Source organism: Pectinophora gossypiella, chromosome 18 (assembly GCF_024362695.1).
Source record: "Pectinophora gossypiella chromosome 18, ilPecGoss1.1, whole genome shotgun sequence".
Classification (NCBI taxonomy): Eukaryota; Metazoa; Arthropoda; class Insecta; order Lepidoptera; family Gelechiidae; genus Pectinophora; species Pectinophora gossypiella.
In genome coordinates this window covers 8,759,491-8,784,373 of record NC_065421.1, presented here as the reverse complement: position 1 = coordinate 8,784,373, position 24,883 = coordinate 8,759,491, and the positions used below count along the sequence as shown (strand labels likewise).

The window sequence follows — 24,883 nt, the reverse complement described above, 5'->3', positions numbered from 1 at the left end:
AACTTATTGGGGTAGGTCTAGTTGTACTTATGTAATGTATTTTTACTCGTATGGACAAAGTGTTTATTTGACATTTATAAACTGCGCACACCATTAATCCGCTTTTAAAAAAGCCTGTTTCCAAAAACATCCGAGAAAATTTCGATTACTAAACTGTCGTAACATCTTACGTTAATCTCACGTAGATTGCGATAAGAAAGAATGCGAAATAGCCGTCGTGTCGCGCCGTTATCATTTCGATTCGATATATTTATGGACCGCCTCAAGTTGTGACATCACCCCACTTTCACGATCTAACTTGACTCTGGAGGTGTCCCTAGCGAGTGACCTTGCGTAAGAGTCGATAGAGTTGCTTTACACACTAGTATCTCTGTAAGTACTGTGATTTTCGCTGATACATAAGTACTTAAAAATTTTTCTGCAGTATGAAAATGCAGGATCGAAAATACCCATGATTATGAAGTAGGTAATTAAATGCAACAACATTTTTGTAACAAGATAACGAAAAATATATTGTTTATACAGATGTCCTGTAACAAAAAACGGGGAATAATTATGAATTTTAATTTTCACACAGATTTTATCACGTTTGCAATCTCAAAGTGCTCCTACGCTGAGTAACAGGTATGACAACATGCCGCAGTGTGTTAGCATGGGCCTACTTGGACGATCGAGTTCTGAGCGCTTGCCCGGCGCATACAGTCGTGCGCATACAGAGCGCGCATATCCACCGCGCACGCACGAATTTCATGTAAACAATAGTAGTAAAATATTTGTGTTCGCATCAATGTTATGATGTCGTAATCGCAATCTGTGCGAATGTTTTTTATAAAAATATTAAACATGAATTTATAAAAAAAAGAATGACATAAATTACTTTAGCAGTGCTAATCGTAGAATCAGCGTCGTGAAGTGCAGGCACTTTTAGTTTAAAGTATTCAACTTATATAACGTTAAGTGTGAAGTGTTGGTGTAAGCTGGTGGATATGCCTTAGTGCCCTCAAGGGATGAGATGAAGGGCAAGCCCTCAGCCCCTCCAAAACTGCCCTTGATATTGGGGAAACTCCTCCTTCGTTGGATCTTCAACAAATCAGACATCATCTTCTTTGTTTACCGGTTCGTTACTTAATTTACTTTTTCCGCTCTTGGATTGTTAGTTTATATTTGTACCTATCACTGTTAGTTAATTTCACAGTCAATATAGGTCGAGTGTAGATAAAGCAGTTGAAGTAGGCTAGCTAAGGACTACTTTAAAAGGTCACAGGTTCGAATCACAGACAGCGTAATCGCGTGCTTTTCCTTCACGGAAAATAAAATGAAGAAACATGTGCACATGAGAAAACGAATTCAGAAATATTATGCGACTTAACTTGAGTATTAGCCAGGCTTTTCCTGGAGATTGGAAGGTGAGATGGTGAAAAACGTTTTGCCTTGGTATCAAATTTAAGGGCACTCGTTTCTATATAGAACTGGTGACTATTACCTATAGATATAGCGACGTACATACATCAACTTACACCTATTTCCCACCGAGAAAAGCAGAGACTATGGGATCCTATTTGGTTCGATCCTGTCACACTTCTCTTGCTTCCTCCACATTCATCAATCGTTTCATACACACACGACGGTTCCGAGTAGATCGTGCTAAACCTTTTCTAAGGACATCTCCAATTTGGTCAATTACCTTAGGGGTGAGAGAACTTCGCTAAAACACGCTACGTCTGACAGACGACATAATATCACAGGAACTTATGCAAGAAAGCTAAAGCTCCATAATAGACTGAATAATAACAGATAATTGTAAGGGTAGAAAATTACAACTTGTACTCAATACTGAACTATACGTAAGTAATTTATTTATTCATTAATTATTTAGAAGATGACAGTTACCCATGGAGTTATAAATATACAATTAATCTTACATTTACTAATTATGACTTAAATTAGCTAATTATGTAATAAAACAAATAGAAAAAAAGAAAATTGAGCAATAGGCAAGTATTTACATTAGTGGATCGTACTCGTAGGCATCCAATAAACTACTACAGACTTCAGTAATAGTCGTGAAACGTTAAAATAATGACGTCACTTTAATGGTGAAATGTTAAAATAATGACGTCACTTTATAAGTCTGAACTAAATTATGATGAAACGATCAAATGACGTTATGTAAATTAGCCATAAGATGCCAGAATGAGAATTCGTCTGTACTTTTGAATGTAATTAAAGGGCTCCGTGGTCCAATGGTTGAGCGTTCTGCTCGCGATCCGGAGGTCCCGGGTTCCAAATCCCGGTGGGGACTAATCACTTTGTGATCCCTAGTTTGGTTAAGACATTGCAGACTGATCACCTGATTATCCAGAAGTAAGATAATCCGTGCTTCGGAAGGCACATTACGCCGTTGGTCCCGGTTACTACATACTGATCTAAGTACGTAGTCGTTACTTGAGTCACGTCAGGGGCCTTTGGTGGCTCAATAATAACCCTGACACCAGGGTTGATGAGGTTGGTCATCCACCTCACAAGCCACACGATAGAAGAAGAACCACATATACATTAGCATATACTAGTTTAGTGTTGATTGTGACCCAGGTGAGGTCGCAAAGGTTTTTTCTATTTATCCGGACAATAGGCTAATTTCCAACTAGTCAATTCAGTTACTTTTAACTAAACGTCAAAACACGAAATTACTATGGAGTTTGTATGAAAAAGCACAATGACGTCATAGAAAACGTGATAAAATGTCGGACTTATTACCTATTGCGTTTTTCTTGATTATGATATATCTCAAAATATTTCATCAATAAGAGAGAGATATTCATAAATAAGTTAAATAAAAAAAAGAAAATGTTTTTCGTTAGTTTTAGATCTAACTTTATTTAGTAAGCAGAATTTATCTTGAACCTAGTACAGGAACCACAATTAATGAATATCATCCGATGTAAATCTACAAAGTTTTGTAGTAAACAAGGCTCAGGAGGATTATTCAGCTTATGATTTTGAAATATCAAGTGGAATTTTGTTTTTTTTTTAATTCGTTGCAATTCTATACTTTTGCGTTGGAAAAACGTTCAACTTGATATTGACTCAGAATAATGAGCTGAATCATCCCTCTCTGTATTCGTTACGATGTCACTTACACCCCGCATAAGTACTATATCTATGGAACTATGTATCTACAACTCAGACGTTTATATCAAAAGTGGCAAATGTCTTCTGATTACTTGTGGCTCTATTAACCCCATTGGGGATCACGGATGTGAGTTTATTATGTACGTATGTTTTTCAACTTGACATTCTACTTGGCCGGACTAGTGGGACGGTTCCTTCCGCGTCGGCTTTCACCCGATTATGTATGTAACGTGTAAGTTTCCTGTATTTGTGCAATAAATTGAACGTTCTTTATTTTCAGTTTCATTTGGTATGCCCACGTGCAGTCCTCGATGAACGGCAGCAGTGTGGATTTCTTCGAAAGTCTTATCGAGGAAGACGGTCGTTTCGCGGAACAGAACTGGCAAGAGTCAACGCTGCGTACTCCAGCTCAAAGGCCGCGAAGACAGTCGCTAAGGCCAGGTAATCATCAGCACTAACCTTTGGACAAACCTAGTCGAGCTCTCAGTGCTCCCTATATATAAGTAGGTTTCCGGCTAAGTTGTAAAATGCCATTCGATGTTATTCTACAAGAAGTCACGTGAAAAGAAACTATGCATAAACACTAGGGAGGTGAAGACGACAAGGCACCAAGCATTTAATTATATTTACTAAAATCTAAACGCCGTATTATGCCTTCCAAGAACGAATGTCTAAACACTCCATAGCCGTAGACGTCTCCATTATACCGTTGTTCCATTGCGAAAAACAACTATTATTCAGAATGAAAATCGACACCCCATATATTGTATCAACTTCACCTGGCTCAAGGAACATACTGGACTGGCTATAGGTAGTTATTAACAAAACCCGCTCTTCCTTTCTAAAAGTGTAATTGCCGTGACAATAAATGTCATTATCAAAATAATCACGTTTTTGAATACACGTCTATTTCCGAACGTTTTGACAGCTACAAAGACCGCGCCTTCCCCCGCCGCCGCCGCTTCATTCCCTCACGCCCCGCCTCACAAGATGGCTGACGTCAATGCGTAGAAGTTCGCGGCCCAAATGTTTGGGTTAGAATTTTAAATACTGTGAGGTCATTTGTCCATTATGTCGAATCTGTGTTCAAGAATCGTTTCAAAGCCACCTAAAAGACTTCAGGACAGTAGGGATAGTATGTCCGTCGCGCAAACGAACACTTGGATGAATGGTGAGCGTATGGAATTTTGTAAATATTGATTTTATGAAGTAGTCCTCATCCAGTATTTTTGCGACTTAATTAGGGTCAGTTACAGGTTAATTCTAACGTATTATTAATGAATAACATTGTTTAGAAGTCACGATAATGATATGAAACGTAGCATTATAATTAGTTGGCCTGTTGGCTTGGTTTCAGAGCAACATTTTTATCATCATTACGCGATCATATTAATATTACGCATAGACTTGTTGTGAAAATTTAATAAATAGTCAACGAATACTTTGTAAAATGCTTAGCAGTGTGTATTATTGTTATTACTGATGTTAGTAAATCTATAAGCAGGTAATGAAGTGATTTCCTTAATGTATTGAGAAAGATTGTTTGTTTTTTTCAGCGGAAAACATCAACAATGGCGGTGGGCTGTCTCTATCTCCGCCTCATACAATCTCTCAGCGAGAAACGGGCACTCAGGTGTCCCAGTGCTACAGTGGGCCTCCGTCCCCCAGTGGATCGTCGGCATCAGCGCCGTCGCCCACAGCGTCGCCGGCGCCCCCGGGCTCCGCCACCATAGACCCCAACTGGCAGGCCACCAAGCCCACAATCCGTGAGAGGAATGCAGCTATGTTCAATAACCAACTAATGGCAGATATCACATTTATTGTTGGTGGACCTGGTAAGCATTTCTATATATTATTATCAATTAATTCATAAATTAGGATTCTAATAAATGTCTACTAACATGTCACCTCATTCCAGGGCACACACAAGTGATACCGGCGCACAAGTATGTGCTAGCTACAGGCAGCTCGGTATTTTATGCCATGTTTTATGGGGGTCTGGCGGAGTGCAAGCAGGAAATAGAGGTCCCTGATGTTGAGCCTTCGGCATTCCTTACATTGTTGAAGTAAGAATCCTTAATATTATTTGATCAATCACCTTAACACTTGTTTTAAAATATAATTGAATAAACACTAAAGAATACATACTTTTTTCAGATATTTATACTGTGATGAAATCCAGCTGGAAGCAGACACTGTATTATCAACACTTTATGTTGCTAAGAAATACATTGTCCCACATCTAGCAAGAGCTTGTGTCAATTATTTGGAAACTAGTCTTACTGCCAAGAATGCATGCCTGCTCCTCAGCCAGTCACGTTTATTTGAGGAGCCAGAACTGATGCAAAGGTGCTGGGAGGTTATAGATGCCCAGGTATGTGAGTCTACAGAAAACTTAGCAACAATCTGCTTAGAGCACTCATCCTCCTACAGTAGTCTGCTAATGGAGCTCTCTGAATCTTCCAGTCGTAACTTTTCAAGTCCAGGAAGCAAAGACAGTGTTGAAAGTCTTCATGTTTGCAATTAATTATAATCCTCAGTGGTGGTCCATCCATGTGATAAGTTTCGCCATAAGACGACATGACATTTATCTGTTGTATACTCAATTTTTGGTTGTGATATAGGATAAGATTTAAGGATAGAATGTATGAATGTAAAGCAATGTAAATTATAATGACACATTCCAAATCAATAGCTTTGAAATTCCAATAGTTTCTAATTAACTGCAATACAGTTTGTGTAAAAGTAATGGTGTTGTTGCATGTTAGTTGTGGAGCATACTGTGAATTAGCTATGTTACATATCTTAACAAATGTACATAAAGATCTGAATAAACCAGTGTACAAATTGTATTGCAGTTTTACTTAATACACCTCTAATAACATTAATAATTTTATTTATAGGCTGAGATGGCTCTTACTTCAGAGGGGTTTATTGATATTGATGTGTCAACTCTGGAGTCAGTGCTTGCAAGAGAGACACTCAATTGCAAAGAGATCAATCTCTTTGAAGCTGCTCTGGCATGGGCCCATGCAGAGTGCGTGCGAAGAGAGATAGAGCCTACACCAAGCAATAAAAGAGCTATGCTCGGAAGTGCCATATACCTGATCAGATTCCCAACAATGTCACTTGAGGAGTTTGCAAACAGTGCAGCACAACTTGGCATCTTAACCCCACAAGAAACTATTGACATATTTCTACACTTCACTGCTGCAACCAAACCACAACTATCTTACCCCATAAAAGCTAGGGCTGGACTGAAAGCTCAGGTAAATATAGGGTGTTTATATTGCATTTGCTACAAGGAGATCAAAATTAAAAGTGACATAATAATTATGTGTATGTGTACAATTTCAGATATGTCACAGATTCCAGTCTTGTGCCTACAGAAGCAATCAGTGGAGGTATCGCGGGAGATGCGATTCTATTCAATTTTGCGTCGATAAGAGAATTTTCGTAGTTGGATTTGGACTATATGGATCTTCAAATGGTGCAGCAGACTACAATGTTAAAATTGAGCTGAAGAGATTGGGAAGAGTGCTAGCAGAGAACAATACAAAGTTCTTCTCTGATGGATCAAGCAACACTTTCCATGTATATTTTGAAAACCCAATACAAATTGAACCAGAATGCTTTTACACTGCTTCTGCCATATTGGATGGAAGTGAACTAAGTTATTTTGGACAAGAAGGTTTAAGTGAGGTGTATATGGGCACAGTGACTTTTCAGTTCCACTGTTCCTCAGAAAGCACAAATGGAACTGGAGTGCAAGGAGGTCAGATACCAGAACTTATATATTACGGTCCCACAGTGTCCACTGCCATCACCAACACCAATCAAAATGAGGACTGACAATTGATAAGGTCCCGACCACTCAATTATTACTCAGTATGAAATTTGCAAGTTAATTGGAAGTCTCAATATTATGGAAGAGATAAATATGTTAATTCGCCTAAAATATTTAAAAACTTAACCATTCCCAAAAGTTAAAATTATTTTGTTGTAAATTTGAAGTTCTTGTGTATATTGTTGAACTTTATAGAAATAAGTAACTTAAGAATGTGATATGGATGTTGTAAAGCTCTCTAGAAGTTGGTAGATGATAGGCCATAGATCCATAACACAAGTTCATTGCAATAAACATGAATACTGAATTGTTGTTTAATGATTTGGAAGTCACCTCATCACCAGCAGTTGTATCAACAAGTTTTGAGGCCAAGTACTAGTGGCATTATTTGCTTAGAACATTGCATCATAACTTTGTTACATCGAACGACAATCCAGGCGACATTCCCAAAAAAAAAATACAGATTGCGCTGTACAAATTTACCGTTGTTTAACCTTCTAATTTTATGGATAACAGATATGCATCTTTACCTTTGTTTTTGGGTATAAATGATGACCCTTGTTATTTTTGAATAATTATGTACCTGAGTAATGAGAAAATAGGTAATAATCACGTTTAATCTGGATGCACCATCATATATATGTTTAGGGAATGTAGCCCGGAATGTCCCTTTTTGGAACAGCTTAAATCTTTATAACTTCTAATGAGGGGGCCTGTCCTGCACATTACTAAAACCAAACCATCAAAACTGCTTATGGTCAGTCGACCGATCTCATGTTTGGGCACAAAAATGAAAAAAAAAATCTTTAGAACTTGACCATAGACCTCGTATAAAAATAGATGACCAATCTCATAGATTTTCTTTGTAAAACTAGCTTTCCGCCCGCGACTTTGTCCGCATGGAGTAAATTTTTCCATCCACTTTTTGGTCTAAAATCTATCCTATGTTTTTAGCTGTATTTCATCTACACTGGTTCACCAGTTTAAGAGTGTTACTTTCGCATTTATTATATTACTGTGGGCTTATAAAAGTTATAAACAAAAGTACTCACCTGTAGGTGGGATATTGATGCAAAGTGCTCGCGACAGTTTGAAGTAGGTGCGCCCTAGTTGATAGCAGCATATCTGGAGAGCATCACTTATGTCTATCAACAAATCTGTGACATATAGTTAAGGAATAACAATTGACATCCATGAAAATATTTACAGAATATTATTGTTAGAATAAATTCAAAAATGTTGTACTTCTGAAGTTTCCAAGCTATCCCTAAACAGCTAGGAACATTTGTTACAAAATAAAAACTAAAGCATGAAGTTAGGTTAGTAATTCCATCCATCCATGAGGCCTCAATACATCTTTTCCAGATGATCTGTATAGTGCCCAAGTGGCACTTTTTTCATGACTGTACAAGCCAACAAGTAAGTAGTACTGGACAAACTGATTTTACATGCAAATTACCACAGAAATTGTTTAAATAGAAACAGAAACAAGTATCTACAGTGAACAAGGGGCTAATCCATATAAATAAGTTTATTTCTAATTGTGACTACTAAAACTTATTTATATGGACTGAAATACTTTGTAATGATATTACAATGTATTTCAATAGACCTGACAGCCAAATGGAAGAAACAGTAAGTATTATGTCAAAAAAGGATACGGGCTGTGCCTTCAGTCCTGCAAGTCATGTAAACACAGGCAGCCTGTGTGTGATTAGCAGGGCGACCGATGGTGAGGTGTCTAGACAGTGCCATTTTGAAGAAATTGCAGGCAATATCAATGCACTGCTGGTTCAGTCGTAGTTGCTGACAGAGCGATGTGATGCCGTCTCTAGCTTTCCTTAGCGTCACCTCACGGGATTCCTGCCCTATACCTGCATTGAATGCTGTAAATAAAGGAAATTAACTTTTTAGGGAATGTTGATTCAAAAGGAAATCTAATAATAGCAAAAGCAAAATGGAATATTATGCATTGGCAAAATCGCAAAAGAGTTATAAACAATATAAATTATGTGTATTACCATCATGATTATGATGACAATAGCTATACTTTAGTTATAATCACTCTTTCTTTATACACTTATAGATGGATTTATCAAATGCCTATAATGACATACATATAAATAAACTTAGTGTATGAACTATCAAAATACTTTTATGTATTGAGGTTTATGCAGTTATTAGGTATTATAATTAAAACACATAATACTGGATTCTTACCACATTTTTATCAGGGATATGAGACTCTCAATATTTCAACACTGCTGCAAGTGTCATGATCATGGGACGACTGATGAAATTGGAGTGGAGTAGGTTGATCCCTTATTTTCTAAATATTGGTCTCATATCCCTGATAATAACACAGTAAGAACCCAGTATTATGTGTTTTAATTATAATACTTATATGTCCCTACAACCTCTAGGTACCTAACTGTAATTTAACTGCCTACAGTCATGCCTAGCTTCCATTAGTGTATCTTTACACTTTTACATTATTTGTTATTTTTAAGCTTTACTAAATAAAAAACCAGAATTCAATAAAATTACCTCTTCCAAATCCTGTAGCGCCTCCTTTAGATTCTGCAGATACAAACTGTCCTATAGCAGAGGCACCGCCATGTGCATTCTCTTGGAACTCAACTTCTGCTACGATTATGTTGTCCTCCAATACAGTACCGCAGTTGGTGCACACTGCATCCCCTCGTGCGGGGTCCACCTCGATCTCTGACGACCCACAGTGCTTACATTTTTTCCCAGACATCGCGAAATCGCTAAAATATAAGGCACATAATTGGCACACAAAGATACTTAAACCTACTTATTTATTCCTTCTAATTTACCCACCTGTATTGCTCTGAGATAATAACAGACGCACTGATTACCGGCAAAGCGAAATAATTAATATATAGTGGAAATTCATCAATTAAATAGAAGTAAACATTTACAATACACGGTAGAACAAACCTTACGTTTATCGTTTTTTTGACATTTGACACATTGTTTTTTTTTTTTTGTTTTAGTTTTCCCCGAAGGGTAAGGCAAAGGGAACTATGCGCATACAGTCCTGTCTTAAGTTTTTTTTTCTTGATGATAATTAATGAAAGATGATGATGATAAATGATGAAACCTAAGCCTTCACCCTCGGAACAGACCTCCTACTCCAAACCCTAAACGAATTAACTCATAAGTCCGCATAAACTTTCGAATTATGACTTCTTGGCATGCATATTCCGATATAATAACACTATCGCAATTTGTTCTCCGACTTCGTTCACGTTCCCGCCAAAAACTCCAAATGTAAATGGAAAAAATTATAAAATGAAAATATTTGTTTTCATTTTTTTTTTTTTTTTTTTTTTTTTTTTTTTTTTTTAATTTGCATACACAGCACTTAAAGCACCGGACACACAGAAGCCAGGCAACCTAACGACCAAGGTGAAAGCCAATATAGTCTCTGCTTTTGAGTATACACTCGACAATGTGAGAGATGGGAGTGCCGCCACTCGGACTCCTTCAGTTATTAAGACCATCGAGTCGAAGGTTTTCGAGGGCGACTTGAGGGGGGCCGTCCGTGTTTTGATGTCTGAAGACACTTTGGCGTCTCCGGGCCCCGAAACTCTTGCTTCCTTACAATCGAAGCACCCAACCCCATCCCGCCCACTAGATTTTCCACAGCCGCCATGCCGATCCACTCCCGCCTTAACAGTGAAGGTGGAGAACGTGGTGGATGCGCTGGGCAGTTTCCACAATGGGTCGGCTCCTGGACTTGATGGGATTCGACCAACTCATTTAAAGGAGTTAGTATCGAGTTCTGCAGGTGATAACGGACAGCGCTTACTTGAGGCTCTCGTCAGACTATGTAATTTTTTGCTGAGTGGGCAGTTAAACCCCGAGGTTTGTCCTTTTATGTATGGGGCAACTTTATGTGCCCTTTCGAAAAAAGAGGGAGGTATTAGGCCAATCGCGGTGGGGAGCACGTTCCGTCGCTTGGTGGCGAAGTTAGGGTGTCAGGCTGTCAGGGGTGAGATGTCAGCCTATTTACAACCGCACCAGCTAGGATTCGGTACTCAATTGGGGTGTGAGGCTGCTATACACGCAACGCGTGCATTTGCGGCAGAACCTGAGAACGGGGATTGCGTAATTATAAAAGTAGACGTGAAGAACGCTTTTAATACCATCGAAAGGGACGTCCTTCTGGCTGAGGCTTATGAGAATATACCCTCCTTATATCCTTTTCTTGACCAACTTTACAGGTCCCCCTCTAATCTTTTTTTCAACAAATCTTTGATCCGTTCCCAGGTGGGGGCGCAGCAGGGAGACCCCCTGGGACCACTTGCTTTCAGCCTCGCCATCCATAAAGCTATTAAAACTTTAAAATCACCGCTGAACATATGGTACCTTGATGATGGTACCATAGGGGGAAAGCCGGATGAGGTATTGCAAGACTTGCAGACACTGCTTCCCCGATTCAAAGAGCTAGGGCTGGAGGTAAACACGTCCAAATGTGAGTTTTTTTGCTGCTCTCCTACCTCCGGTTCTTCCCTTCCAATGTTCCTGTCCTTACTTCCCGGTCTTAAACAACTATCTCCAAAGTCTTTCAATCTTCTTGGTTCACCTATTTTCCCAGAGGCTATTCCTGCAGCCATGAAGGCCAGAAGATCTCTCTTGCTCCTCGCTCGAGAGCGACTCTGCAGAATTTCCGCGCACGTGGCTCTGATTCTGCTGCGAATGTGCTTTGCGGTGCCTAAGATCACCTACCTGTTGAGAACGACCCCAACTTGGTTATGCCACGATGATATCTCGTCATTTGACGACGTGTTAAAGTGCACCATCGAGGCTATTTTAAATGTATCCCTTAATGGGGAGCAATGGATTCAAGCTTCTTTACCAATTTGTCACGGAGGGCTGGGTGTACGTCGCGTGCGGGATTTAAGCCTACCGGCGTTTCTTTCGTCGGCGCATGGGTGTGCTGCCCTTGTTTCTAAAATTTTATCATCCCATGGGGACAAGGTTAGCATTCCTTTTGTTGCTGATGCGTTAACAGAATGGTCGGCTTTTTTCCCGGACGCGACGCTACCGGAAGATTCCAGAGTGCAGCGGAATTGGGACGAGGTTGGGGCCAAGCTAGCTCTTGAGCGACTCATCGGCGGGGCTGTTGGTTCAGATTTGGCCAGACTTAGAGCCGTGTCGAGGGCGGAGTCGGGAGCGTGGTTACAGGCTTTGCCCTCTCCCTATATGGGAACTCTCCTCGACAGCGACTCGATGCGTGTGGCGGTTGCTCTCCGCCTGGGCTGCGATGTTTGTCAAACACATTTATGCATTTGCGGGTCCACGGTGGAAGCGAATGGCCATCATGCGTTGAGTTGCAGTCGGTGCTCGGGGAGATTCCCTCGCCATCACGCGTTGAATGATATCGTCCGGAGGGCACTGATATCAGCCAACATACCATGCGTGTTGGAGCCCCCAGGTCTTTGTCGTACTGACGGGAAAAGGCCGGACGGTTTAACACTGGTGCCTTGGGAGAGGGGAAAAAGCCTACTGTGGGACGCAACTTGCGTAAGCACTTTCGCTGCGTCTCATCTCAAGACCACAGTGCGGAACGCCGGTGCGGCTGCTGAAGCTGCAGCAGACAGAAAGCGGGACAAGTATGCTGTTCTGGGGGCCAAATACCACTTTGTCCCTTTGGCCTTCGAGACGACGGGATGTTGGGGATCGGACGCCCTTAACTTTGTCAAGGAGATTGGGCGTCGGTTACGAGAGAGGGGATGTGATGCTCGCTCCGGGGCCTACCTGATGCAAAGGCTGTCCATCGCCATTCAACGTGGCAACGCGGTGAGTGTTATGGGGACCTTTGCGCCGGGCGAGGCGAGGGGGGGCCTGTTTGACTAAGCAGGGATCCCTGCTACAATGTTTAGTTAAGGTATTTTCTGTTTTTTGTATTTATTTTTTTTTCCTTCTTTGTATTTTCCATTTTTATGTTTTTACAATAAATTTTTAATTTGATCTTTGTTTTCATTGGGTTTTTGGTTTTTGCTATGGGTTTTTTGGTTTTTGTCAATTTTGTGCTTTTCGAATACCAAAGTCAATGTCATTACCATATCCAATGCAAAAAGTTCCAATGTCGCCAACTTACGTAAAGTTCCTAGCCACGTTCGTGTTCATACAAACATGAAAATTCTAACTAAATATTTGTAAAAAGGAAAAATATTGTAAAATATTTTTGCGTTAATGATAATGAAATGAAATTAGACCACCGGTGTTCGAAGAACCTCCCGGTATTGTCCCGGTAGGTACTCATAGGGTTGTTCTTCATTCTTCGAACATCGGAATTTAATAATTACTGATATCCACCATAAAACTCCCATGTTTGCCACTCCATCGCCATGCCACACATCCAATTTTTGCAATTTATTTAGATTTTCATGAAAAATAAAATCCCATAGATATTTTTTTTTGTTTTGGTTTTCCCCAAAGGGTAAGGCAAAGGGAACTATGCCCATACAGCCATGTCTTACGTATTTTTTTCTTGATGATTGATGAAATGATGAAAGGTGATGATGATGAAACCTAAGCCCCCACCCTCGGAGTAGACTCCTACTCCGAACCCCAAACGAATTAACTCAAAAGTCCGCATAAACTTTCGAGTTATGAAGCGGCTTCTTGGCACGAAGCGAAAATAGGCAGATACATCTCTACAAGGGGATCCGGTTTGTGCTGAACCGGTCTAAATCAGCATTCTATCAGATGTCTGCCTTATTAAGGGCAGGACCACAATGAAGAGAAAGAATATTGAATACATTTTGTTTATTGCATACTCCGATATAATAACACTCGCGAATGTCTTTCGACTAACTTAATGCGACCATTAACCACAAAACACCACCTCGTATTAATTATTTAGATTATTCAACGAAGAAAGCAACTGTCCCGTTCGCGTTTCCCGCCAAAAAGCCGTAGTGTTGCCATATTTCGAAATAATGAAGTAGGGATTTATTTATTAATGTGAAAGGGATGTACTGCACGTCGATGATTTAATATCGATATTTATAAAAACAGAATGAGTTCTAGTTAGTTCCATTATTATACAGAGATGGCGTTCACATTACTTTGGGAAAAGTGTGTACGGCACGATATTTAACATTCCTATAGTCAAGGAAAGTTCATGTTATGATAATAATATGTTCATGTTTGAATGTTCTTATAAGCATTTACTTTCAAAACTTCAAGAATTCAGAACCTTTCACAATATGACACTTGAAAAGAAAAACGAATCTATCACTTTTTTATATTAATGTACCTATAAACATAAATAAAGGTGCGATTGAAAAGTTTTGTTTGGTTTAATGTAATTATACCCTAGTTATTAGTGAGCATCAGAATGACTGCCCAAAATGACAGATCAGCTTTAAAATATTACTAACATCCAATACCTTTTAGCTACTATTTAATACCTTTGTATAGATATTTTCTACCTAATTAATAAATAAGAAAATTTATTTAAAAAATGGCCAGTCATTCTGATGTCTGAATGACCACCCACATTTAGAATCTCCACAAAAAGGCCCCGAAATGTAATTTCGCCTACACACAAATTTAGTACCTATTCAGTACCTAAACAAATATATATTTTTTTTAATTTTAAAACAACAAATAAAAAAATATGAGCAAAAAATGTTTTAACAAAAATGTTAATTTCAACAAAACCCAAGGGGATTTCCCTTATCTACAAAGATAAATAATAAAATAGAAAAGTGGAATCAAAGAAAAAAAAGAAAGAAGAGCAAACCAACACGAACTTACCAGGGAAAATTAAATATTATAATAGTATCACCAGAAATTACGTTTTACGTTTCACGATTAAATCAGCACATTTAAGAACACACATAGAACATTAAATTAGATTTTCCAGCCAAAATACAAGAAAACAAACAGTCAGCCACGAAGAATATCTCCCGAATGTCAAGAACAAACAAACAAACCATGGAGACCAATTCATATTTCAAATTTTAAATATAGCATACGTCCAAAAAACTAGAAAAAGAAAACTTGATAAGCAAAAAAGATTGCGCTGCAGCAAAATTACGCTGCACCTGGTAAGTCTCTCATTAAAAATACATGTGATTTTTATAAAAATATCGATTGTCGACATGTATCAATCCCTAGTTCCAAAAAATGTGACGTCATAGATAACAACGCCTGCTATTGGCTGAATATCACGCTATTTCTTTAAATAGATTGGTGAGATCACCCTTCGTTTTCGTATGGCACAGGTACAAAATGTATACCCATTCAATGTAAAAAGCAGGCGTTTATGACATTTCGTAATCAAGCTCTGAGAAATTCTTGGAGAAGGGCATCCCCAAAGAGGAGGCGACGTCATCGCAAACTGCAAAATGATGACTCATCATTGTTGTGTTCTCGTTCACGGATAATCTTTTTGACGCGCTTTATTTTGATTTGGTTGCTGTCATTAGCCAACTGACAGATAGATTAAGTTACGCAGTAAAACTGGAAAGTGTTTATAGTTTCACGGAACTGCGACAAAAGATATCTCGCGAGGGTTGTAGATACTAGATAATTGTCGTTAGAACAATTACGTAAATAGCCAGTGTTTTCGTTGAAGTGTTCTCGAGTGAACATTGCGTACTCATGACGATGAAGCTAGAGATGAGTGACAGCCAGTCCAACCATTCGGACTTCTCCTGTGATAGCCAGTCCTCGCAGGGGTCCAGTACCAATGACTTCATATCTTCGGTGCCGACGTCCAGGCCATTATCTGTAAGTATTGGATCAATAACTATTATGGACTATCACCCACATCCAGACTCAACAGAATCATAGTAGATCAGAATTCAACTTCTTGTCTAGTACTACACAAAGTTCATTGTGAGGGCAAACTTTATCCATCACATTCTTTCCTCTATTCCAAATCACTTCAAACTTAAAATAAGTTTTGTAAATATCAGAACAATGATTCTGGTCATACTCATATGTATGATATGTATGGTATGTATGTACATACCTATATTAGATCATACCTTTTTGTATTTGGGGTAAGCAGACTACGGAAATCACTTACTACCTGCCACACCACTTTTGCTTCTTCTACTCTCATCAAAGTCTATTTAGTCATTATGGCCAAGTTCAAATTTAAGCCATATCCGATTAATAACCTACAAGTTTCTATATCTCTGGCAATGCCTTGTTAAAACTCTGTTACGGGCTTACACTATCAGTGTTTTTCACTCCTACATAATAAGAAGATTTTTAAAATACAAATAGAAAAACTGAGCAGTTCTTTTAGATGATATTCTATATCAAATTTTTTGGCTTTCATAAGATGTTCTCTTTTGAGATGTTTTGCAAAACCTGTTTACTTTACAGCAATTAATGTTAACAAAAATAGAACAGAATTTCCATATATTTTCCTTATTTACTGGCCAGTAACTATTACAAGTGCCTACTTAAATTCATTCATTCCCCGTTGCACATATAATAAAAGTACTACTAATGAATCATAGTTTGATATTAAAGTTTTATTTAAATAACTAAAGACCATTCAAAGAAATTCTTTGTTATAATTTATAGTAAGTATAACAAAGTAACTGACATTGAGGACTGTATATTTTATTACTCATGGCATTACTGCAATTTATAAGTAGTCTGGATATAAATTGGAGTATTTTCCTCCACTTCATTTGCTGTATTAAGTTTTCATATTATAAAAAATCCATTCTATTCATTCATGTACACATATATGGATAGAATTATTTGTTTGCAGCTCTGCAGTTTGTGTTTCTTGGAAAAACCAATAATCTAGTTAAACTCATATTGTTTTGATCTGGGTAGTAAGGGACTTAATGTTACTGGCTGTTATTTAGAAGACAATTGTTTTTTTTTCCAATATAACTTTTAGATCCCAGTACTATATACTTGTATTTGAGGACTGCATCACACCTTTGATTCAAAGGCAGAATAGCAATAATGATCAATTCATTTATGTTACACAAAGAGGCACTATATAGTAATAAATTCAATGTCATGTAATTTGCATTGCATGATAACACTTCAAGCAGGTGATATGGTTCATGTAACTCCAAGATAAGAAGCAGATAAAATATCTTCTGATAACACTTATTACTCATCACTTGTGCTAAACTTAGCATTTTGTCATTTTTAATAGTGACTTGGATATAAGTATATCACTAATACAATTCACAAGCACAGTTACTGCAACTTGACCATCTCCTTACACAACAGGTTTTTCTGAAAAAAAAAAAAAACAGATGTCACTACAACATGAGTATCAAAGTCAATACAACACATGTTTGTAATCCCTGTTCAATATAAGTTGTTTAATTACAAAAACCTACATACAAGACCTCGTATCACGCCTATTTCGCGTTGGGGTAGACAGACACGACACTGACACTAGTTTTGCATAACATTTTATGCAATAAAATATTAAGTAGGTACTTTACGTACAGTTGATTGAACATATTTTTTTGTATTTTAATTATTCTCAAAATTATTTCCGGCCAAGTAGTTAATGCCATATGCAGCAAATCAATAAATCAGGTCACCAAAATTAAGTAACTATAATACATGTGACTTTAATCTTATTTTCACATTGTATCCACATGTAAGAGCCACACTCTTTATCGGTGTAGGATATTTACTATAGAACCAATTTTTAGGGGAAAAAAGGGCATTGATTTCCCTCTTGCCTTCTGCCCCACAGTACTTGTCTGACGTGAGTGGATTGTCACCCAGAGTAGTCTATTTCAAAGCCGTACTAGGACTCCTGCCCTCCGCCTTTGAATAGTACTGACAGTTACTGCAGCCCTTTGTCAGTTTCCAGGTTATATCCCTGTGACTTGCCCCTTCCGTCCTTTATTGCCATACCAATGGCTCCAATCTCCGCCTCTCTAACTTTCTCTTTCCTTTTTTTCGCCTCTGCATCTATCTACCTAACTTTACGTTAGTCTGTGGAAATCTTAAGTATTAGTTTTATAATGATTATTTTAATATAAACAAGAATATTATGCAACCACCATAGTTTCTGTTATCTTGTTATGCTACAGTCACACGTGTGTAAAATATTATTCAATAATGTTATTGGTAGGTAACTAGTTTAATAACATGTACCTGTTTTAAAAACAATATCAGGTACATATTTGTTTAAGGTAAAGATTAGAATTTGTGTTGAACTATTTGAACTATTTAGTGTAGTATAAGTAGGTATGGTGTTTTCCTCTTTTACATTTTCTTTCAGTTCCAATTAGTGTATGTTCATACAATTCTATAACAAACAAGCACTGGGGAATCCCAATCACCAATAAATATAATATAGGAAGTTTATGGAATTAATATTTTGTTTATTATAAACATTTGCCGGTATAATACCAGTTTAATTTGTTTAATGGGATTTTAATTATTTAAGCTTTTTAGTGAGATATTAGTGTGTGGTTCTTTAATATCTCAAGTCTTTATTACCTACCACTACCACTATGCCATCATGTAAACACATTATTGTTAAGAGGGAGCGTTAATTCTAATAATTTCAATTTACAATGCTTATTAGGGCAATATGAAACGGAGTCGGTATAGCAGGAAAACATTGCGAGGCGTCGACCGCGCGATGACGTCAGCAGTTCGTGGAAAATACTGTTCGTCGTGTGGTGTCCGTGTGTGCCCAGTGCCCACGCGCACCGCGGCGCGCAGCCCGCGCTGATTGGCGCAATCGACCTACCCGTCTCTGACAACCGTATTATTTGAATATTCCTCAAATTAAGCATCTTTTCGAAGGTTTTCCTTTTCGTCGAATTTTATAATTCCTTAAAGTGAAATCGGAAAGGATAAATGAATGAGGAAAGGCGTAGTTTTTCACTTAGTTGTCTCTTACTCTTTGCTAACTACAAGTCTAAATGTTAATTAAAACTGGAAAGATTTGGCTACTGGATAATTAGATGTACGTAATTTACTATCGGAATGTTTTCAAACCAGTTAACGATCAGCTGATACCGGCCTTGGACACGATCTGCCGCCCGATTTGGCCAGGAATTTAAGTCAATGAAATGTAAAATACATGAAAATGGGTGATCGGCAAGCAAATTATACGATATGTTCCTCATCTGAATTTATTTTTGTGATTCGGAAAGTTAAGCAATAAATAATGTAAAGTAACCACGCATTTCGCTATAGACAAGAGTTCGATGAATAATATAACTCTAAAAAATGTTGCTCTAACAAGTAGCTGCGATTCAAAGAGTCATATTTTGCTACGAATTCCAAACTAAAATTAACATATTATGAACGCACAGTTAAAAAGTTAAAAACTTTCCGTCAACTTTAACCTGTAACTCAACACTGCTGCAAATAGTTGCATTGAATTGGCGATTACAGTGAACTCTACTCGTAGTCAAAACCTGATGCTATTGCATAATATCCATCCCCGAACTCTTCCCGAGTGGACTATTAAGGATTAAGCATCGCAATATTCACAGAAAGACGAATCTTCCCAATGAATATTGCAAATTGCAGTTCCATTTTAGATCATACAGCAATTAACATAGAGTTAGTATCACAAACACTGTCATTACATTAACCAGACGGCATCCAGTTCATTAGCAAGTCTTATTACTGCGGGTTCAGGTTGAGAACCTGCGCGTGCGACTATTTACATACCCACATATTTGTAAGGTTTATCCCTCGCGGACAAACGACACTCGTTCATGTCTTTCGTAGCATTTATCTTTATAATTCTCATCTACATCTGGGTCAATGCGATCATTTAAAGACAATCAGACCTCTTGATCTAATAAAACCTATTGATCTTTCAACTCTCTATCGTCTCGTCCATTTTTGAAGTTGACTTAAATAAACAATAGCAAGAACTAAACGTTACGCTAAAACTGGTTTAACTAACGTTTTGAAAACCAATATGCTGATGTAAAACTTATTTACGTCGACACATTATCTCAAATATTCACTCAACGTTTACGAGTATATGTGATTGATAAAACTACTAGTTTTATTGTTTTTGGCAGCCGCTGGACTTTGTATTGTTTTGACAACGTCGAATTGGTCATCAAGACAAGAGCAGGATTTTCTACAAAGTTTTGGAATTCTATTATTGTGGATAGTGCCTACGAATGTTTTCTTAATATTTCGTTTATTATCTTTAGGATTCTTTTAAGTATCAGATGATGTTTTCTGTTATTTTTTTTTACTATGTTAGAAAAACCTTCGATTATACTGTAGTCACTTCGTTTTTGAAGTGTTGTTTGCTGTAGCCGTTACCATGGCATCGCCAGTGAGAACACAGTTATTTCAGCGTATGACGGCGCCGGGGGCTGTTTCGCGGAAAAGGGGGTTGACCTCGGCTTTTAGTTGCGTGGCTTATGCCCCAAGTCTATGGCGGATGTCCCTGAACTGTTACCGAGAACTGATTCAACGACCTTCAGCGTTATTTCATCATGACTCAATCCAGAGTGAAGGACGGCGCTAAAGAACTCTTCGAATGCATAATCATTGTAACAATCATGATTTATTAGTCTGTATTGAATTATGAACTTTATGTAATGTACATTATTAACCTGAAAATTTGTATTTTATTCGATAAAATTGATAAGTGATATTGCACAATATTTACATGAGAAAGAACCCAAACTCGACGTAAACGAAATATCAAATTATAGTTCATCTCAAATTGTAACGTAAAAATTAATAATATTACATTATCGAAATCGAAGGCTCAATGTATTAAATTGCTATTCGAAGTTTTACAGTTTTCATACTAATGAATTAGTGGAAGGAACACTAAATACTTAGTATCGGTTTCATTGTGTACAGTATGAGAAGATTATGATTACATAGACACATAACGTAATATAACAAAAAACTCACGTTACGTGCAATTTTCACTTGGCTATCAACCATTATAGACGGCGATATGGCTCACCACTTCACGTTTGTCGTTGATTGGCATATGTATTAGTAAAAGGTAACAGGACTGCCTCGCCTCTATTTACATTAACTTTCTACAAGTTTACTGTCCCAAAGCATTTCCGTTTAAAAAGGAAAATGATTGATTTGGATTTCCAGGAATCTAACTATTTTGTAGTTACGACTAAGTAAGGAAAACAATTTATGAATTTCGTTATCAATATTTTTACGATCCGGCGATAAGGTTTCCAGAAATCAACAAACATTAGGTGGGATGACGTCATGATATTATTATATGAATTTTTAACGATAGTGTGATGTGACCGAGTGCTAGGATATCAGACAGTGCGGTTCCTGGCACGCGATCAACTCACGTAATTTATCTAGCAATGACACAATACTCAAAATTGTTGAACTCATTATGAAGCAATATATTTTGTTACTCTGTCTGTTGCTATCTTATTCATAATAATAATTTCTTCAACACTTTCATGAAGATGTTTTGCTATCACGAATTAGTTTTTCTAGAATTTTATATTATTTGGACGAGACTAAAAAAAATTACTCTACCCTGTTCACCTGCTCTGTAAGTGTCGTTTGATATTTAATGTTGATCTCTAGAAGTAAATTTTCTCACTGTTTACTTAGCGCCTTTAATAAACTTTCCACTAGTAAACCACTTTGTATTTATTGCAGTTAGGAAATGTGCCCTAAATATCGGGAACTGGTAAATCGATAGCGCAGATAAGTTATTTGTTGGCTCGAGCAGCTGTGCGCGTTTGTCACTCGGCAGCCTCATTATTTGAGATGCTAACGATATCTAGAAGACAGTTGAAATGTTGCACTTTCTATGATCTTGCGATCGCGTCAACTTGTAAAATGGTTTATTTTATTTTCGCTGATAATTAATCTTCCCATCATCCACTCATCTGGGGGTCTGATTCAAAAAGTTATTTCTAAAAGCCTATACCTCTGCAGTTAGACGCATATTTTGTTGTAAAAAGTAAGCTACCTACTTTAAATTATAACGAGTCTGCGACATTCACCATTACTATCAGATATTTTTGAATATGTTTCTTGGAATCGGAATACAGACATGTGGCATTATATACCAACGCAGTTCTAAGTATTATTTTTTCCAAAACAGAACGATTGCGCACTATTTGCTATTCTTCCATGTAGGCAATCGTTAAAAGATGTCTGGCTATTGTCGAAGCCTTCAATAGTTGTTGCTCTAATTTGCTTTTTTATGCACAATTTGTTCAGTGACTCATAACTTCAATAGTCCTGACGCCTTTAATTATTTTTTTTGTGTTTCTCTTAAGCCAGTCTTCGATAAATTATGTATAATAACGTTTACAAGTTAACACTTATATTGTTTTAATTGACATTTATATTTGTTAGTGTTGCAAAATTTTACTTAAGGAGATTTTTTTATGTTTCAACTGGTGTTTATCCATAATCTTCTCAAAATCATATTTGTGGTTTAGGTAACTTAGGACTACTTATCAAGTTCAATCGTTTTTTCCCCTATTTCTATAAGTCATTGAACTGATAGTTTATGTTTTGTATTATTTGAACTAAGTGCGTATGAGGTAAAATTGTGCACATTTTCATTGTTTTCTGTCGCGACTAATGATTCATGTAGTGCTTTGGTTGCGGTAAAAACAATTTTATTGCCTGCCGTAGGTTTGCTAAGTTTGCTTCTCGTATTGTGCGCTATCTAGGGACACACAACGACCTACTTAACCATGTTAGTTACCAGTAATTGTGTCAGAAGCCTTTGTTTGTTCTATTATTTAGTGTTGAATATCAATACTGTGCTTATAGTTTGTCGTTCCCGGTACTTCGGTTATTTAACGTTTGATCCTTGTCATGAACGTTGGGACTTCCCAGTTTGCCAACAACATTTTAGTTGAACTTTTCGGAAGCTAATTTCCGGCGTGAGAGCTAACCGGAATTTTCAGAAATGGTGCCAAGAAATTTACTTTCATGTCATGAAGAAACTATTTTATTGAATCATAAGAAAACAGTACCATAAAAAAAAGTATTTGGCTCCATTGGCGAATTGTTAGAATACTTTGTGACATAAGACGTTTTGAGTCGGAGTGTGGGTCGCGCGTGCGCAGAGCGGTTGCCGGCGTTGTACAAAACCAGCGGCGAGCGCGCCAACTGACTCAGTCTGATATAAAACATTCTAGCTACGCGATCGTGTACCGCCTCGTACGAGCTTGCGTATGACTCATTCTCTTATCACAAATTGACTCGCTGAAGATTCTGAACTTTTATTCTGTGCAACTTAAGTTTTCGTTATTTGTGGGTAGTTTGTTTGGACGATCGTAGTGTAAACCAGTCTTCATGTCTCAGCTGGTGCCATACCACCTCCTCAGCGGCGAGCCAGACGACAGTCTCATGTTCGCTACCATGTTCGACTACCAGAACGAGGATTACAACAAGCCAGTGGTGAGTTTTTGCAGTTTTTAGGTCATTGTATAGTGTTCTGCCGTGACTTGACTTTGTAAACAACTTTCTAAGAGTTCGGTTTCTGATGTAATTTCATCATATTTTATTTTCAATACATAGACTTACATAGTTTAAAGTTTCATTTTCTTCATTTTTATTGTTCGAGAATTAGTTCCGATTGACGCGATAATATTTTATGTATTGCTGAAATTCTTTGAAACGGCTTCTCTGGCCAGTCGTCTCGTTTCCCGTAACAATGTGACACGAAAGTTTTATTTATCGCCATTTGCATGCAGTACTGGAAAACAATGAAGTGATCCACATGTGGTTATTAAACATACATTGTTGTCTTGTAGATAAGTTTAATTCCTTCGTTGTGACGTCACGAAGCATTTTTCACGAATGCTATTTGAAGGCCGTTGGTTTTTCTATGTGCGTAGAATGTTTAGCAATAACTGTACTTTGTTTGCTACCTACTAGAATTTTCTAGAAATCATACATGGTTTTAGACAATATTTACCTTTAATTTTTCATCGATTTTGTAATGAAATCATGTGACAGAAACTGCGACATGTAAAATTAATTTGTTAACTTTTAGTCAACTTTTAATACTATTTGGTTCACGGAGGTAACGATAGATGGCGTTGGTGGTCTGAATTTTGCGCTTACAAATCTTATCAGCTTATCGCTCATTGAAATACTGATAGAAAGGATAATTCCACTTTATAGTAAACAACTATTCTATAAATATTTGATTTAATCAAACGCTTTAAACTTAATAATTCTTAACATTTTACTGAATTTTATGAATACACTTTAGCTGTGTCCATTATATTTAATAATATGAAAAATGGTTGCAGCTTGTATTTTGTGACCATTGGCTGTACCTATGCCAACCCCTGATTGATTACGGGCGTGACTTTATACATTCCATGTAAAATTTAGAAAATTCAGCCTATAAATGTCTGTTTAATTGATTTAAAATACAACCGCAATACGAATAACACGCAGCGCTAACTGGATCGTGTTGCGGCAACCTTTTCTGACGTCACGGATGGCGCGATGGCGATGACGTCATCGTATGACGTCACCGCCCCTCCCCACCCCGCGCCGCGAGTTCTACGAACTTGCAGCTGTACCATTAAAGTTATCTTCCTAATGTCTTCACATTGGTTTTTTATTTAAATGGTAGTCACAAGTGTTCGGCTTTTAAATCCATTTGATAGTAACCTCGGGTTGATAACTTCTAACAACTCATAACGCATTACAAAAAATTAGTAAAGACTAAGTAACCTTGCGACATTGGCTCTTTACACTTATCAATAATTCAAAAAATGCATCTGACATTCACTTTTATTTAAACAAACTTTTAAAACTTTTCGTCTGGACTACGAAAGCATGTGCCTAAAGTCACGTGCACATTTAATAGTCCTTGATACATGATGGATCGAAGTTGCCTATTTTGCTTAAAATTTTGCTTCCCGCGATTAAGTG

The 24,883-nt window shown here is 37.6% G+C and overlaps 3 protein-coding genes across 6 annotated transcripts in view; 2 read left to right on the top strand and 1 right to left on the bottom strand.

Moving 5' to 3' along the window:
- Positions 1-9,957, bottom strand: part of LOC126375125 (transcription factor IIIB 90 kDa subunit) — a 38,512-nt gene extending 28,555 nt beyond the window's left edge. The window contains exons 1-4 of the mRNA XM_050021972.1: positions 9,824-9,957; positions 9,527-9,750; positions 8,641-8,865; positions 8,032-8,136 (exon numbers count right to left, since the gene is read on the bottom strand). Of these exons, the coding sequence (XP_049877929.1) occupies positions 8,032-8,136; positions 8,641-8,865; positions 9,527-9,740 (544 nt within the window). The 5' untranslated portion in view covers positions 9,741-9,750; positions 9,824-9,957. The remainder of the gene's footprint in view (positions 1-8,031; positions 8,137-8,640; positions 8,866-9,526; positions 9,751-9,823) is intronic.
- Positions 683-7,286, top strand: LOC126375129 (BTB/POZ domain-containing protein 6-B). Of its 2 annotated transcripts, XM_050021975.1 has the most exons (7): positions 683-1,116; positions 3,413-3,573; positions 4,689-4,967; positions 5,051-5,198; positions 5,290-5,506; positions 6,036-6,401; positions 6,490-7,286. In XM_050021975.1, the coding sequence occupies exons 1-7, from the start codon at positions 1,013-1,015 to the stop codon at positions 6,982-6,984; spliced, it is 1,770 nt and encodes a 589-aa protein (XP_049877932.1). In that variant the 5' UTR covers positions 683-1,012; the 3' UTR covers positions 6,985-7,286. The 2 variants fall into 2 exon arrangements, with proteins under 2 accessions (XP_049877932.1, XP_049877933.1); XM_050021976.1 differs by lacking the exons at positions 683-1,116; positions 3,413-3,573 and adding an exon at positions 4,095-4,303.
- A 5,462-nt stretch (positions 9,958-15,419) lies between the features above and the next one.
- Positions 15,420-24,883, top strand: part of LOC126374833 (transcription factor kayak) — a 35,878-nt gene continuing 26,414 nt past the window's right edge. The window contains exon 1 of one of the 3 annotated variants that reach the window (XM_050021569.1): positions 15,420-15,757. In XM_050021569.1, coding sequence (XP_049877526.1) covers positions 15,629-15,757 — 129 coding nt within the window. In that variant the 5' untranslated portion in view covers positions 15,420-15,628. Of the gene's footprint in view, positions 15,758-23,105; positions 23,390-24,883 lie in introns of those variants that run through there. The other 2 variants (XM_050021567.1, XM_050021568.1) reach the window with 2 other exon arrangements.